Here is a 17,159-nt window from a genome sequence, read left to right as displayed (position 1 = left end):
TCTCCCTCTCCCTCTCTCTCTCTCTCTCTCTCTCTCTCTCTCTCTCTCTCTCTCGCGCTCTCTCTCTCTCTCGCTCTCTGAGGGCGGGGCTTCTTGAAAACAGGAAAAGATCAGCCCGTTTCTCAGAGAAGGGACAGAGCATTGTGGAATAAAGGTAAATTATGTGAAAAAAAACAAACTTTTTTTAAAAACGAAGCATTAACTCATGTTAGACTGCACCCCATAAACACAATCAAGCCTAGAAAAAAGTCAACCACCACTTTATATAGGAAAATAGTGTCAATAATGCAAAATGACAATGGTAAACACTAAATTTTCAGTTGAAGGCAGTTCATCATTTAATTCAGTGATGTCATCCAGCTCAGGTCAGTTTAAATAGTATCTGTGCAGTGAAGTCAACGATATCGCTGGAAATGAAGTGTCCCCAACTAAGCAAGCCAGAGAGGACAGAGGCAAGGAACCAAAACTCCATCGATGAAAGAATGGAGAAAAAACCTTGGGAGAGACCAGGCTCAGTCTAGCCATACTCTGGAGATCAGAATATCACAGAGTCTTATGGGTAGCTGTTTTGACCACAAAGCGACATCCTAATGCTGTGATTTACATGGGCAGGAACCACTGATGTATTCTTCAGACAATGGGTCTAACTCTCAGTGAGCAATATTTTGTGTCCTACGCGATATACTGTTATGGTCAGTTGTATTTGTAGAGAACTGTCCACAATCTGAGTATACACTTGTGTGTTGCTTTCCCTCGGTTTGAGTTGATCATGTCAAAAGCGGTAATCATATGTGCTCTAGCTGGATAATGCAAATACAATTTCAGTGAAGATGATCGCTACATTTCCCTTCCCATGAACAAACTTCTAGAAATGCTGGGGATAGCTCATTTTCTTTCTCCTAACTAACGACTCAGAGCAACTCATGCATTTCATTTAATTTTTTGTCTGAGAATGAGAGGTGGAAAAGTTGTCAGAGTGTGACGTGACAGTGAGTCCCTCAGGCTGAGCTGATTCAAGCATTGAAAGCACGCCAAACCAATCTCATCTTCCCTTGAATATCCAGTTCTGTTGTTAGCACACTCTGTAGAGAGTATTCTTTGCACGGGTTTAGAGAGGTGGCATCTGTATGTGTCTATTACATCTGTTTATGAGAATGCACTGTTATCCTTACGTGCCTAAATTTTGGACTTTAGACAAAGTCTGGTCCACATTACAGCATGTTGTGTCCGCCCATTTAGGGTGTTCTCACAGATAACCGGGCTAATTTTATTCCAAATAATTGGTCAGAGATCATCTTAATGAGGTTTGATCATCTCTAGGTCTGATTAAAAACAAACTCTGGAACGGTCCAGTTTTGGTGAGGTTAGAAAGCAATTTGACCCAACGGACCAACTAACCGAGCTGTATCATAATTCATAATGGGAAATGTGTTGCGTAAATAGCAGCAGTGTCTGATTCTGTGGGTGAGCCCATTAGTATCACAGTTGAAAACCAAAGAGTGCCTTGAAATGTCATTGATCTTCTCTGAAATGCTGTCCTGCCTTGCAGGGAAGCTAGTGCGTAAAGCTAGCTTGTTAATTCATCTTGATGGATGGCGCCATGAGCGTAATCCAGAAACATAAACAGGTGCTCTCTGATCAATGAGAGGACCGTTTACTTGCACGCGACTTGCATAAATACATTTTGCAACATTGCAACTGCAACTATTTACGCCCCTGTTTCTAAACAAAGCAAATGATCTGCAGGTCTGAAAATGGACTTCGACAGGAAGTGGCTGATGGCATGTAAAAAAAGAAGTGAACCTTAGTTTAGGGCTGGGTGTAAATAATGACTTAATGAATCTTGATATTGAGATCGATAATACTTTATTTCCTGTACTACTTTTCAGTGTAAGCACAATCCTGCTGCTGAATCTACAGGTTGCATGCAATAACATAGAGCACAACCAGTGTAGTCTGATTTACGCTTCTTTTTAGTGAATCAGAAACATACAGCTGAAGCACGTGAACAAACGACTCTTTCGAACAAATCCTTACAGGTCTCTTTAACTTCATCTGGCAGTAAAGCAGCTGTCCGGGAACATTTGGGTAGTTGACCCAGTAGTCAGGCCGTACCTCCCTCCCCTTCACCAGCTTCCTCTGGAATCTCTCCCCAGTGTCTCGCTTCCGCTAAATTGCTTTACTCTGCATCCCATCGATTCTGATGGAGAGCCCGTGATGAATGGCTTTAATAAAGCGAGCTGCAGTTCCCTAAATAAATGAGCGACCTGAGGATTTATTAAGGGCATCTGCATTTGCCTGGGACAGAAATGTGGAGAGACGCGTTTAATGATGAATGCTTCTCTTTCTGCTTCCTCCCCAAAGTGTCACGACACTCTTGTACAGTTTGGTGGCTTCTTGGCGTCTAACCTCAGCACAGAAGACTACATCAAAAGGGTGCCGTCAGTCGATGTCCTCTGCAACCAGTTCCACACGCCACACGATGCTGCTTTCTTCCTGTCTCGGCCCATGTATGCCCATCAGATTCTGGTGAGTGTTCAAAACAAACTCTTTCACAACCTATTGCAGTGGTTCGTAACCTTTTTGACTCAAAAGCCTCCTTTGTCCAAAACAATATTTGAAAGCCCTTTGTAAGGTTTGCATTTTAATCAAGACTACATTGATAATAGGGCTGTCAAATTTTTTTTTTTAATTTCTGATATTCGTCGAATTTAAAATAAAAATCCACATTCGAATGCCAAAACGTTGCATTCGAATTTTAGGTGTGCATCAAGTTAGGTGTGCCTTATCAGTGGTGCACGAGATGCGATGACCATGTAAGTGTCGTTGCATTTTAATACTTTTGTTAGCTTATCCAGTTGAACCCACTAGATGCGGCTCTGCTACGTTGTTCAATCAAAATATTGCCTTAAAAAAAGAACATCAATGCGGAGATGATGTTGTATACGTCAAAACCGAAACCAAACCGTTCACACAGAACGCATGTTTATCACATTTTCATGTAAGTTCAACTTTTTAAAAACATGTCTCAAGACTTTATGGCGGGTTTTCCCATCCTACTGCATCTCAAGTTTTTAAATGAAGAAAGTACTCTTTGTGATTGTTTTTCGGTCCTTTGTATTAAACTATACATACATGCATGATTCTGTTTTGTTTCTAATTGTTTTAGCAACTTTAATTATAGATGGTTTATAAACATTATTTTAAACATAATGCACTTTTTTCAAAGATAGTCGTGTTATTTTATTACGCTTTGAAGAAACGTGCATAATATTTTGTTCGATGCGCCCTCTTGTGGCCTCAGGAGAGAAGGCAAAAGCTTTTTCCCCCCTAACTGAAATTATGCCTTTTAAATTCAAATATAATTCGAATATTGATCATATTTAAGCACAAAATTCGAATTTAGTTTTTCAGCCATTTTGACAGCCCTAATTTATACAACAATTTAAATAAGACTTGCTGGGATGCTAGCATGTTTGCTAAGCTGATGGTTTAGTAAGTCAAGCACAAAAGTACCTTGAAGATCAGCCGCTAACAAAATCATGCATGACCTTGCAAATGGATGCATGCAGTACTGATTTAGTTGACTGAGCTGATCTCATTGTTTGGTGTTTCTCACATCAAGGGTGTGATTAGTGCAAAACATGCTGTAAGACAATAACGGTTGAAGCATGAAGAGACTTTAATAGTGGTTGAAATTGCGAAGCATCCAATAATGCTTTGCTTTTGCTTTAATATGGTTCTTGCATTACAGTAAACTGGGATTTATTTGTTATATTTTGCAGTATTATATGATGCTGCCTGCCTAATGAATATTTCATACAGAGCTCATTTTGTGTTTTCCCTCAATGCTAGACCCCCTCTTACAGCTCTCCAGAGCGGTGTAAAGTTAACCCCTTATCTCTTCACTTCTAACAAGATTTACCACGTGCAAACCTCTGCATACGCTCATCTTCAGGCCTGTTTGTTGTGCTTGAGTGAATTATAAAGCTTGCCTGCTGTCTTTGTGTTCCCATCAGTCCAAGTATGACGAATTGAAGAAGGCAGAGAAGGGCAACAGGCAGCAGCAGAAGGTCCATAAGTACATCGCAGCCTGCGAGCAGATCATGGCTCCTGTGCACGAGGCTGTCGTGTCTCTTCACTTGCCCAAAGTGTGGGATGACCTTCGACCTCAGTTCTACGCCACCTTCTGGTCCCTCACCATGTACGACCTGGCGGTACCACACAACGCCTACGACCGCGAGGTCAACAAGCTGAAGATGCAGATCAAGGCTATCGATGAAAACGCGGAGATGGTGAGACACTGAAGGACCTTGCAGTGAAAATTCAGCCCAAGAGATCTGCTGCTGTCTGTATTGTTGTTCAAAATGAATCAAGCAGCCATATTTACTGGAGTAAGAGAATCAGTTACTGTGCTTGCATTATTAGCGGTATTAAAATAATTACTTAAAAGTGGAAGCAGTTTTTACTCATCAAATACTTGGAAGACTGATTGCATTAAATTTTTAAACTGTGTTAAGTAGCACAATTCACTAATATTAGAATCTAGAAACTACTGAAACTTTGTGATTCTAGTGACAGCCTCATTCACAGTCACATTGACCCCATGATCTGATCACAGTAAATTTAGTTGCGCCTCATAATAATGGTTTTAAAGCCTCTCTTCATCAATAGTGCTGCAAGCCACATATCAGAGGTTTTGTGAAATGTTGATTTAAAGAGAACAGCTTAGTGTTGCAGCAGCAGGGCACGAACCTTACAAATCGGCATTTTTAACAAACGTACACAAGGAAGTAACAGTTCTTGGGTACTTTTGAGTCGTATTAACTTTTGGATCAGTGAGTCCGTTAATGCAATGAGTGCAGCTCATAACAATGAGGACTTTAGTTTGAACCTGTCCTGCCAAAAAAAACTATATATGGATATAAAAAACCGATAAAATAATGGCATTGAATTAATAGGTGGTTAATTTATTATTTAAGCTGTTATAATTGATCTTTCTGACACTCTCACAAGTCACAGTTTTGGCAAGTTTAGTTGTCAGATTATGGATGATGTTGTTTTGGTGACTGACAATAGCGTTCAAGATTTGCGATGCACAAATCAACCTTCACATTCAGCTTAGACCTCGATCTCAAAGCTCAAGTTGTTTTGCCGTAAGGCTGTTGCTAGAGAGAAGTCAACCTGTGCAGGAATCATTGCAATGTCTGTTGTCAGATGTTGTTCATGAGATGCTTTTCTCTATTGCAGCCTCTGAACAAAAAGAAGAAAGAGAAGGAACGCTGCACAGCGCTGCAGGACAAGCTGCAGGAAGAGGAGAAGAAACAGCTGGAGCATGTGCAGAGAGTCCTGCACCGTCTCAAACTGGAGAAAGACAACTGGTTACTCGCCAGTGAGTCCTCAGATAACTCTCTCACAATCTCTGCACTGCTCAAAGGCTCTTTGCATCTCGCTCACCCCCGTATTCCCTCTATTCGCAGAATCCACTAAGAATGAAACCATCACTAAGTTCCTGCAGCTCTGCATCTTCCCCCGCTGCGTCTTCTCAGCCATTGATGCCATTTACTGCGCTCGCTTCGTGGAGCTGGTGCACCAGCAGAAGACGCCCAACTTCTGCACCCTGCTCTGCTACGACCGAGTGAGTTGACTGCAGTATGCCCAACCATTGCAGCCACTTTCAGCAAACAGGCTACAAATGTGTCTTTTAAAACAATAAAAAAGCGCAAATTCCAGGTTCCTTAGAATAAGAACCCTTATTAAGTGTATCTATCATAAACGTGATATGAAACCTGTCTAGTCTTAAATTACACAACAGCATAACATGACAACTTGTTGAAATAGTTTGGTTCATTGTACAGAAAGTTCAAATTTTGTGCTTATCTACAAAAACTATTTAGCAGTGTCACATTCTTTTACCACATAACTGCTACACTATGAAAAAAATAAATGGAAGTGTGGTGTGATTTAGATGCCTTCTACAGCATGATAGGAACACAAAAGTCAATTTTCTCACTTTTGACACTTTTGGTATTTGTGACCCTGGACCACAAAACCAGTCTTAAGTGTCAATTTTTCAAAATTGAGATTTATACATCTGAAAGCTGATTAAATACGCTTTCCATTGATGTATGGTTTATTAGAAACTATTTGGAAAATCTGAGGGTGCAAAAATATTTACGCTCTTCAATATTCTAATGATTTTTGGCATAAAAGAAAAATCGCTAATTTTGACCCATACAATGTATTTTTGGCTATTGCTACAAACATACCCGTGCTACTTAAGACTGGTTTTGTGCTCCAGGGTCACATTTGACTACATTCATAAATATCAACCATTCAAACCTTTTACCCAAGTTGTTGACAAAAATAATCAAACCTAAAACATACTCTGTTACTAACGTAAACTCAGTTCCCTGAGATACGGGAACGAGTACTGCGTCTTGCTTAAGACGCATATGGGAAAAAAGCCTTTTTTCTCCTGAACTGAAGCCTTTTCATTCACGCAGTGAAACTGCATGGCCATTGATTCGTGCAGGGCTTAAATAAACGAACCAATGGCTCGGCAGCGGAGCTGCACAAGCCTATGGCGCCAAAGCCCGCCAGAATGGGCAGGGCATCTGGTTATATAAGCGGGCGCTCGCCACAGGATCCTCAGGTTTACTTCGACTGAAGCGACGACCTTGCAACCGACGACTCAGGGAACCGAGGTTACGTTAGTAACCGAGTACGTTCCCTTTCGATACTTCACTCGTACTGCGTCTTGCTTAAGACGCATATGGGAACATAGTACAATCACGCCGTGCTAATGTAGTGGAACGACTAAAGGTATAAACTTCCATAAGCAACCAATGCTCATAGAGAAGTCAACAATAACCCAAGGCTAAGACGGGCTGAGTTTTCTAGGTCACATCCGGCCTGGTTAATCGTTCCTGAGTATTCACGTAACTTCACGACACCCAGGGGTCGAGAGCTAACAGGTGAAACAATGCCAGATAACTTGGGCGTGATACGGCCAAGGGGTCTCTGCCATATCTGTTTACGCAGCGCGTGCCACTTCAAGGGGAAAGGACCCTGGCCTGTAAGGCCGGGACTTCCAGATTATAAAACCTTGCGAATGTGGACCGCAAGGCCCGGCTAGCCGCTTCACAAATATCTGCAATGGACACACCACTGGACCATGCCCATGACGAGGAGATGCCTCTAGTCGAGTGGGCCCGTACTCCAATGGGGCATTGGAGGCCCAAGGAATAGTACGCTAGTGAGATGGAGTCTACTATCCATCTAGAGAGTCTTTGCTTCATAACCGGAAGCCCTTTGGTGCGGTTACCGAAGCTGACAAAGAGTTGTTCCAATGCGAATGTGGACCGCAAGGCCCGGCTAGCCGCTTCACAAATATCTGCAATGGACACACCACTGGACCATGCCCATGACGAGGAGATGCCTCTAGTCGAGTGGGCCCGTACTCCAATGGGGCATTGGAGGCCCAAGGAATAGTACGCTAGTGAGATGGAGTCTACTATCCATCTAGAGAGTCTTTGCTTCATAACCGGAAGCCCTTTGGTGCGGTTACCGAAGCTGACAGAGTTGTTCCGATCGCCTATAGGGAGCGGAACGCTCAATATAGATTCTCAACGCTCTGACGGGGCAGAGCAGAGATAGCTCTCTGTCCTCTTCAGTTGCAGGAAGCGCGGAGAGCGTAATGACCTCTGCTCTGAATGGAGTGGAGAGCACTTTAGGTACGTAACTGTGCCTTGGTTTCAGGATGACTTATTGTCGTTAGGCCCGAATTCCAGGCAGGCAGGACTAATAGAGAGTGCCTGCAGGTCCCCTATTCGCTTTACTGATGTCAGTGCTATAAGCAGAGCAGTCTTCAGCGATAGCGACCTAATGTTGGCAGACTGTAGCGGCTCAAATGCGGGGCCCTTCAGGGCCCTCAGCACAGTGGGCAGGTCCCATGAAGGGACGATAGTGGGACGAGGCGGATTCAGCCTCCTAGCACCCCTCAGGAAGCGGATGACCGCGCTATTTCTGCCCACAGCTTGACCCTCAATAGGGGCATGAGAGGAATAGACTTTGAGCGTGAATGGGGAACGTCCCTTATTCAGCAGCTCTTGTAGAAATGACAACACCTCATGAAGTGAGGGGGTCTTTGCCGCAGTTTAAACACCAAGCGGAGAAAAAAGGCCACTTTAAGGCATAGAGGCATCTCGTAGACTGAGCTCTAGCCTCCGAAATTGTGTTTAAGACTCGCTCTGGGAGGCACGAAGGCTCCCGTCGAGCGGCCAGAGGTGCAGGGCCCTTAGGTCGGGCCGAGGATGCCATAATGCCCTGTTCGCTTGAGAGAGGAGATCCTGTCTCAGTGGAACAGGCCAAGGGGCCGCTATCAGTAGCTGATTTAGCTCCGATAGCCACAGCTGGTTCATCCAAAGGGGAGCCACCAGGAGAGCCCTGGTCTTTGAGAAATAGATGATTGGGCAGTGAGAGTTGTCTTCTGAGGCAAAGAGATCCACCTCGGCCTCGCCGAAGATCTCCCAGATCCTCTGAACCATCTGCGGCTGGAGTGTCTGCTCCCCTGAGGGGACATTGCTCCTTGATAACATGTCCGCTCTCTGGTTCAATTTGCCCGGTATATGCGCTGCCCTCAGTGAGCGCAGGTTGGGTTGAGCCCACTCTAAGAAGCGCTCTACCAGCGTGAAGAGGCGCTTCGAGGAGAGGCCTCCCTGGCGATTTATGTAGGACACCACAGACATGTTGTCTGATCGGATTAGCACATGGCGCCCTTCTAGGACTGGCAGGAAGAACTGACAGGCTCGACATACTGCTAGTGTTTCCAAGCAGTTGATGTGGAAGCCTTCTTTGACCAGTGGCCGAAGGTCGGTATGCCCTCGCACAGCGCCCCCCAACCTGAGTTGGAGGCGTCTGTCGTGACAACTGTCCTTCTGTGAACCATCCCCATGGTCACGCCCTGTTCCATCCAGCGGGAGTTCTTCCAGGGGGTCAGGGCCGATACACAGGCCTGACTCACCCTGATATGCAGGCGTCTGTGACTCCACGCATGGGATGAAACCCGTGGTTCGTGGCTGAGGAGGAGGGTTCTGTGAGATATTAATTCTGCCTTCGACTCGGCCAGAACGAGCCAGTCGTCGAGGTAATTGAAAATATGGATTCCCATCTGTCTTAGAGGGGAGAGAGCCGCATCCATGCACTTCGTAAAAGTGCAGGGGGCCAGGGACAGCCCGAAGGGAAAGACCGTATATTGATAAGCCACTCCCTCGAAGGTGAATCTCAAGAATGGCCTGTGACGAGGGGCTATCTGGATGTGAAAGTATGCATCCTTCAGGTTCAGAGAAAAGAACCAGTCTCCCGAGCAAATTTGCGTGAGAATCTGTTTCAGTGTAATCATCCTGAACGACCTCTTCATAAGGGAGCGATTCAGGTGTCCGAGATCAAGGATGGGTCGGAGGCCACCATCTCTTTTGTGGACGAGGAAGTAACGGCTGTAAAAGCTTGACTCACTCTGGGCTGGAGGAACCTTTTCCACGGCTCCTTTTGCCAGCAAATTCATCACCTCTGAGCGCAGGATGTGAGCATCCTTGCTCTGCACTGAGGTGGGGACCACGCGGGGGTCTTCGAGCAAATTGGAGTGAATATCCTCTCTTTATTATCCCCATAACCCATCTCGACACTCCGGGGATGGCCTGCCAGATGAATTAACTCCGGTGACTGGCCGCACGGGGGCAGAACACTTACGAGTAATGGAAGAGGAAGTTTGCCCTGTCATAGAGTTGCGCAGAGAGTGATGCAAGCGGGCGCCTTGCCGGACTCAAGCCTGATCGATCATACCCGTGAGTTTGCCATTTCTGCCTCCGAGTAACTGGGAGGAGAGAAACACCAGAGTGGGGGAGGCGGGGCTTAGCGACGCACACAAATGCGAAGCTGCCTGCGTTTCGCTTTGATCTTTTTATAACAAAGTGCTTAGATCCTCATGTGTAACACACACTGGCAGATTAAGCATGCATGATGTGTGTAGAGGATTGCTCAAGTCTGATAGTTCAACCCGCAAGCTCGTCGTTGCTTCCTCCAAGGTAGCTGGGAGGAGAGAAACACCAGAGTGGGGGAGGCGGGGCTTAGCGACGCACACAAATGCGAAGCTGCCTGCGTTTCGCTTTGATCTTTTTATAACAAAGTGCTTAGATCCTCATGTGTAACACACACTGGCAGATTAAGCATGCATGATGTGTGTAGAGGATTGCTCAAGTCTGATAGTTCAACCCGCAAGCTCGTCGTTGCTTCCTCCAAGGTAGCTGGGAGGAGAGAAACTGCCGCTGACAGCTTCAATTTTGTGTGTGTGTCACTATGGCTGCGCTCACAGACACAGGCCGCTTTTACCACAAAAGCAGTCTGACCCCATTCATTCGCAGCGGCAGCATCTGCTCCGATCTACTTTGTAGGATAGAGCTGCTCGATTTAAAGAGGGGCACTGATCCTTTTGTGTGAGACATGGATCGAAGCGCAGTGGGGAGAGCGAGTACGCAGGCTCTGTGTCGGCGTGAGATTGCTTAGACCCGGTTGCTTAGTTCCCAGGCTTCATCGTTTCTCTCTCCAAGGCTTGCAGAGAGAGGAGAAACGTGAGAGTGGGGCTGTTCAGTGAAAGGCGGTCCGCGAGTGGAGAAAAACGAGACCCATGCGGCAGGGGAAACGGACCGGAACTGCAGCGTAGAAGCAGGTCAGCTGTGCTGAGAGGTCCCAATTCCAGCTGCGAAGGCGTGTCAACGGCGAGCAGGCTTTCAGGATCAGCGATGAGCGTAGTCGTCGCTGAAGGAGAAGAAATCTAAGAATCCTGTGGCGAGCGCCCGCTTTTATAGCCAGATGCCCCACTCATTCTGGCGGGCTTTGGCGGGCTTCGTTGCCATAGGCTCGTGCAGCTCCACTGCTGAGCCATTGGTTCGTTTTTAAGCACTGCACTAACCAATGGCCCTGCAGTTTCACTGCGTGAATGAAAAGGCTTCAGTTCAGGAGAAAAAATACTTTTTTCCTTGAGCAAGACACAGTACGAGTGAAGTATCGAAAGGGAACCAAGACGTTTAGTTTGACCTCCTGACAATTGATATGAAACTGACCTTTTGTTGAAGAAGTGCAAGAATGTGATTTTATGTAGGAGTTTGAATCCCTTTCTGCTAATCTCTTGGTGGAAAGTGCTATCGCAGGGCTGTTAATGGCTTGTTTGCCTTGTTTATGTGCCAGTGGCTACATTCAGAGAGCTACAAGCTTATCTAGAATTCTGTTTGTTAATGTGTTGCTCTCTTGTGCTTTTATCTGAATGTTTGAAGTATTTCCATTATGTTGGTCAGAGAACGGTGGGGTCTGTGTTAATGACCGCAGTAGTTCTCTGGCAGGCTACTCATCCTGCTCTTTTTCTATCTTGCTCTCTCCTAGGTGTTCTCTGATATCATCTACACGGTAGCAAGCTGCACAGAGAACGAGTCGCGCCGCTACGGCCGCTTTCTGTGCTGCATGCTGGAGACTGTGACTCGATGGCACAGCGACCGAGCCATCTATGAGAAGGTATGATGTGCTTTCGGCTCTTGTTTAATTATCCTGTCAGTGTTGTCTCTAGCGTGTCCTAGTCACCACTAAATTGGTATCCGTGAAAACGAGTTGGCAGTGCATCCCTTCCCTGCAGGATCGGAGTGTTTAAATGTTCATTAGGAGCAAACTGATCTTTAAAGTTTAATCGTCTTCCATTTTCACATTTTTTTAATAATGGACTTTTATTACAAACCCAGATAAATCGTTTCTGTCTGTATATATTGAGGTTTTGGGTTAAACATGCTTTTCAGAAGCCTGGTGTTATTTGTTTGTCTCGTCTTGTCTGTTTCTGGTTCCCTCACTAGGAATGTGGCAATTATCCTGGGTTCCTGACTATTTTCCGAGCCAGTGGTTTCGACGGAGGGAACAAAGCAGATCAGCTGGACTATGAGAATTTCCGGCATGTTGTTCACAAATGGCATTACAAGTTGACTAAAGTTAGTATTCTACTCCTCACAGAATACTACTCCTCCTGCCGTTGTAGAGCAGGGTGATTCCTAATTCTCTAAACTTTTCAACCCTCTTGAAAATATTTATTTGCAATAATTATAATTGATGATGATTGTAGTTTATAGTAAGTATAAATGATTGACTACTATATTGGTCACTTGAGAAATTAGGTAATCAAATTAATCATGACTTAATTGCACGTCAGTTTTGGCTAAGAAATTACCCCCCAAAAGATAATTTAAGCCATTTGGAATTTACAAAAAAGTAACGTTTGAATTAATATTTTGATTCAACATTACATAAATGTGACCCTGGACCACAAAACCAGTCACAACGGTAAATTTTTTGAAATTGAGATTTATACATCATCTAAAAGCTGAATAAATGAGCTTTCCGTTAGGATAGGACAATATTTGGCCGAGATGCAAATATTTGAAAATCTGGAATCTAAGGGTGCAAAAAAATCTAAATATTGAGAAAATCATCTTTAAAGTTGTCCAAATGAAGTTCTTAGCAATGCATATTACTAATCAAAAATTAAGTTTTGATAAATTTACGGTAGGAAGTTTACAAAATATCTTCATGGAACATGATCTTTACTTAATATCCTAATGATGTTTGGCATAAAAGAAAAATCTATAATTTTGACCCATACAATGTTTTTTTTGGCTATTGCTAAAAATATACCCAAGTGACTTAAGACTGGTTTTGTGGTCCAGGGTCACAAATAATAATAATAATAAATGGGTATTCATGTTTAAAAAAAATAAATATTGAAACACGAAATAATAATAATAATAATAACCGCCAATAGGTCTTCATGAGTGAGGCATTCAGTCATTCATTCAACCAATTTGTTCAAATGGCTGCTTCATTCAAGAGCAAAGCAATTGACTTGCTTGCAATTCATTATGAATGGGTCACTGAATCACTGGCTTACTCGAATCGTTAAAAACTGTGGATTCACTCAGTGACAAACCACTGCTGTGCTGTTCGGAGATGCATAACCGTCGTGCTGTGGCTTTGTTTGGAACCCTTTTCATTCGCAAAACAGACATACACAATTGCAGACATGCACTGTTGTATCTAAAATTGAACGCAGTAATAACTTGAGTCATATGCGCAATGTTTTGTATAAATGTGACTTTTTGTTAGCACCTCATGTACAGAAAATCCTCTGCTTGTTCCCTTCAGGCGTCAGTTCACTGTCTGGAGACGGGCGAGTACACCCACATCCGCAACATCCTGATCGTGCTCACCAAGATCCTACCCTGGTACCCCAAGGTGCTGAACCTGGGCCAGGCTCTGGAGTGCCGCGTTCACAAGATCTGCCAGGAAGAGAAAGAGAAGAGGCCCGATCTCTATGCGTTAGCCATGGGGTAACTGAGCCGAGAGCCGGCTGGCCTCAGCATTTCAAGTGCTTTCACCACACTGGTTTAGAGGGTCCAGGCTTGTCTTTCACTTTCAGGAGTCTAGCTGGTGGTAGTGTAGTTTTTCCACATTTTAATTGTGCTCGCTTTGGTTTAAGATACAGGACATTTGTTAGTGGCTACATTTCTGAAGGTGTGTAGGCATCATTTATATACAGCTGCCCCTAGAACTATACGCTGAAAGGTTATGAAACGTGGCCCACAATTTGTCATTCAGCTTGGTTCAAACCTTAGCCCATTTTTTTACTCAATTAGCAACGTTTTAGTTCAGTTAAATGACTAGATTCTCTGCCATTAAAATTTTTTATTAGGTCATCCCCAGATTTGTGACAGTTGATCAGTTGGTTTACCAGACCATTTGCTTGTAATGCATCATCAAATTTGACTAAATGGGAATGAAGCTGTATCTTTGCAAGGCTTTTATGTAAATACATGAAATTAGCTTGAAAATTAGAATGAAACCTTTATTTTATTATTATTTCTTGCAACACCCCACTACTTGTTAGGGGTTTGATCACCGTCAGTCCAATTCCTACAGAGGTCATATTTTAAAAACCTTGAAGTTGCAGGTGAATTCTTGAATCTTGGAACAGAAGAAAATGTTTTTTCTTTGGCACATGTCATACTAGGGTTGCATGAAGAATAGTGTTTGCATTGGTCACGATTTCTGCTTCTATTGATTTATTAATTGTGTGCGATTATTTGTCCACTGGTTATTTCTCTCGGAAATGTTTTAATTTTAATTTAAGCATCCACAAGCTTTTATGTGTGCGGTTGCCAGATAAGATCAAGAGTTTAAATCCCCCAATCAGAGCTTTTCTTTTAAATCGATTCAATTTCTGCAGTTTGGTCTACTTAATCTTCCCATTCTGGCAACCCTCTCTTACACCGAAATAGCTGGAGTTTAGCAATTTCTTCTGAGATAATGTGCTCAAATGAAAGTGTAATTCTTTTGCGCAGTTGTTTGCTGAGACTAAATCTGCAAGCAAACCATGCAAGTTGACGTTCTCTTGATTTGTGCTTATATGAAAGTGCAAAAATTCTATAGAAATGTAAAAAAAAAAAAATTTAATGACGCTAATTGTGAATTCATTTTTGAGCAAAATAATTGTAATTCACATCTAACCATTGTCGTGCAGCCATTTGTGATGCATATCTTTACCATAGTGCCGCAGAAATCCAGTTACTGTGTCTTCATCAGTTTACTCATAGCCTTAAACTGCTTTTCCTAAATGTACCGTTAGGGTTGCTGTGACCAAATAAATCCACTGCGCCTCACAATGTGCATGTGCAGGTAGGCTTAAAACATTACTGGATAATTGCAGAAATAAATCATTAATGAGGGAAGTCCCCCTCCGCCAACCATCAGCAGGGAGTTTCTGGGCGTCTGTTAGCAGAGGTTAGCCACATTAAGGCAGATTTATTCGTTGCTCTTTTCTGCCGCTTTCAGCATACTCTCCGCAGTGGGATTGATTAAATGTGTCGGACTGGTGCGGTTGGAGACGGTCAGGAGTGGCTGGTCATCTCGGGCGCATGTGAAGGGATGAGGTTTGTGGTGAGGTTGTTTGAGGAGGAAACTCAAAGACATAATTCAGTGCAGTCATTCCAACCAAAATCTCAAAGGAAGGTCTGGCCTCTTCATTGCTGCTTAATGAACAGTCCATTCAGCTTTTGGACTTTGTTGTGTCACGATAAGGCGATCTTATCAGTTATCAGCTGTAATGGGCTGCTTTGCTTCACTGGAGCTAGAATTAGTGATGAGGACTTGATCATGCCCCACTGATTCCCGAGACCATTCGTCTGTAATCCATATTTCCCATCTGCATCTTTAAATGAGCTTGTTAGAAGGTGACGACATGTTACTGCTTACCTTTTGGACTAGACATCACAATGAGAACACTACTGTTCAAATAGTTTTGTTTAGTAAGATGTGTATTTATTTATGAATATTTTTAGTAGGGACACATTAAATTGATCAAGTGTGACAGTAAAGATTATTACATACAAATCCATATTTAAAAAAAAAAAAGAATCTAAAATGAATTTAAAAAAAAAATGCTTTTCTTTTGGAATAATTCAGAGTACTATTTTGCCATATTTTAAATCAAAATACTTTTCTGAAAAAAAAAAAAAACTTACTGACCCCAAACTTTTGACCTTTTGTGTATTGGATTAAAATAATGTTGTTTAGTTTGAGGAGCTCACGTGGTTTAGAGAAATTTCATGGGCTTGTAAAATGATTAGACCATCCAATCTTAATGAGGAACTGATGTCTTTTTAAATTGGCGTCTTCCATTGCACAATTGGTAATAACTCTTGACATGTAATTGTTGCGTTCATGCCACCAGTGGGATTTATCAGCACACCTCAGCTTATTGGGCAGACGTGAGCCCTGTTCTTTGTGTTTCTCTGTAGACACATGGAATCAACAAGAAATGAAAGCGGGAAATCAGACCTTGTGTTCAGCCTCTCAAAAATATGCCTATCTAGTTACGTTAATATTGTCATAAAGCCTTTCCTCTGCCAACACAGCCCCTCTTGAGGATTTCTTTTTGAATCCATCTGTTTCTGAGGGATTTTAAGCATTGCACTTCATATTACCATCTGCCGTGATTTTAAACGTGTATGTGACTTGCAGCTATTCTGGCCAATTGAAAGGCAGGAAAGTGCACATGGTGCCAGAAAATGAGTTCCACCAAAAGGAGCAGCCAGTGCGCAGCGCCACGCCTGGCACTCTGCAGAATGGACCGGGCAACACGGGCAAGCCTGCCAGCGCTGGCAAAGCCGAGGAGGGCGCCGTCGAGGACTCAGGTGACTCTATTTGAATAATCTTCCTGTTTTCGTCTACGAAGCTTCAGGAATTGATTTGATAGCATCTGGACTTGTTTGTTCATTTATTGAGAGCGTCTTGATACTCATTTAAAATGAAACACGTTGCCATGGCATACAACACATGCGGTGGGAATTGCCACCCTGAGGGAGTTAATTGCAATTACCGTGTGAAATGGGGTAAAGGATATGCGAAGGATATTTGAACAAAAAAGCCTCGCACAGACCCATTAACACAGAAACAAGTACACCACGAGGATTGATCACAACAGCAGTGCAGGTCATGTGACTCCAGCCTCTTCAGGATAGATTCGGTCCATCACACAACTCTAGCAGCTACTACAATGAAGCCTGGAGTCCTGTTCAAACTCGTTCATTTTGAGTCTACTGATTTTCAGATACTTGGTTTGCATCATGAATATCACTGACTATATGAGGTGTCACAATTAATACAGGCGCTCAGAGATGAGTGTCATCATGACCAAGCATATGCTTGCAGAACTTGGAGATTAAGTTGTTTTGAAGAAAAGGCTTAAAGTGGATTTTAAAAAATTAAGAAATCGCACTGCCGTTCAGAATTTTGTGATTGGTAATATATGTGACCCTGCAGCACAAAAGCAGTCTTAAGTCGCTGGGGTATGTTTGTAGCAATAGCCAACAATACATTATATGGGTCAAAATTATAGATTTTTCTTTTATGCCAAAAATCATTAGGATATTAAGTAAAGGTCATGTTCCATGAAGATATTTTGTGAATTACCTACCTTAAATATATCAAAACTTGGTTTGTGCTCCCCAATATTTTTTTGGGAAGATATACATATATATATATATATATATATATATATATATATATACATA

At 43.1% G+C, this 17,159-nt stretch overlaps 1 protein-coding gene across 1 annotated transcript in view; it reads left to right on the top strand.

Moving 5' to 3' along the window:
- The window catches only part of thoc2 (THO complex 2), a 92,978-nt gene that overhangs the window by 57,205 nt on the left and 18,614 nt on the right, over positions 1-17,159 (top strand). Inside the window, 8 exon segments of the mRNA XM_016254987.1 lie at positions 2,365-2,529; positions 4,020-4,295; positions 5,251-5,392; positions 5,481-5,638; positions 11,437-11,565; positions 11,895-12,026; positions 13,234-13,418; positions 16,108-16,280. Coding sequence (XP_016110473.1) covers positions 2,365-2,529; positions 4,020-4,295; positions 5,251-5,392; positions 5,481-5,638; positions 11,437-11,565; positions 11,895-12,026; positions 13,234-13,418; positions 16,108-16,280 — 1,360 coding nt within the window.

Source organism: Sinocyclocheilus grahami, unplaced genomic scaffold (assembly GCF_001515645.1).
Source record: "Sinocyclocheilus grahami isolate Dianchi unplaced genomic scaffold, SAMN03320097.WGS_v1.1 scaffold1300.1, whole genome shotgun sequence".
Classification (NCBI taxonomy): Eukaryota; Metazoa; Chordata; class Actinopteri; order Cypriniformes; family Cyprinidae; genus Sinocyclocheilus; species Sinocyclocheilus grahami.
The sequence above is the reverse complement of the archived record's forward strand: the minus strand, read 5'-3'. Positions and strand labels throughout refer to the sequence as shown.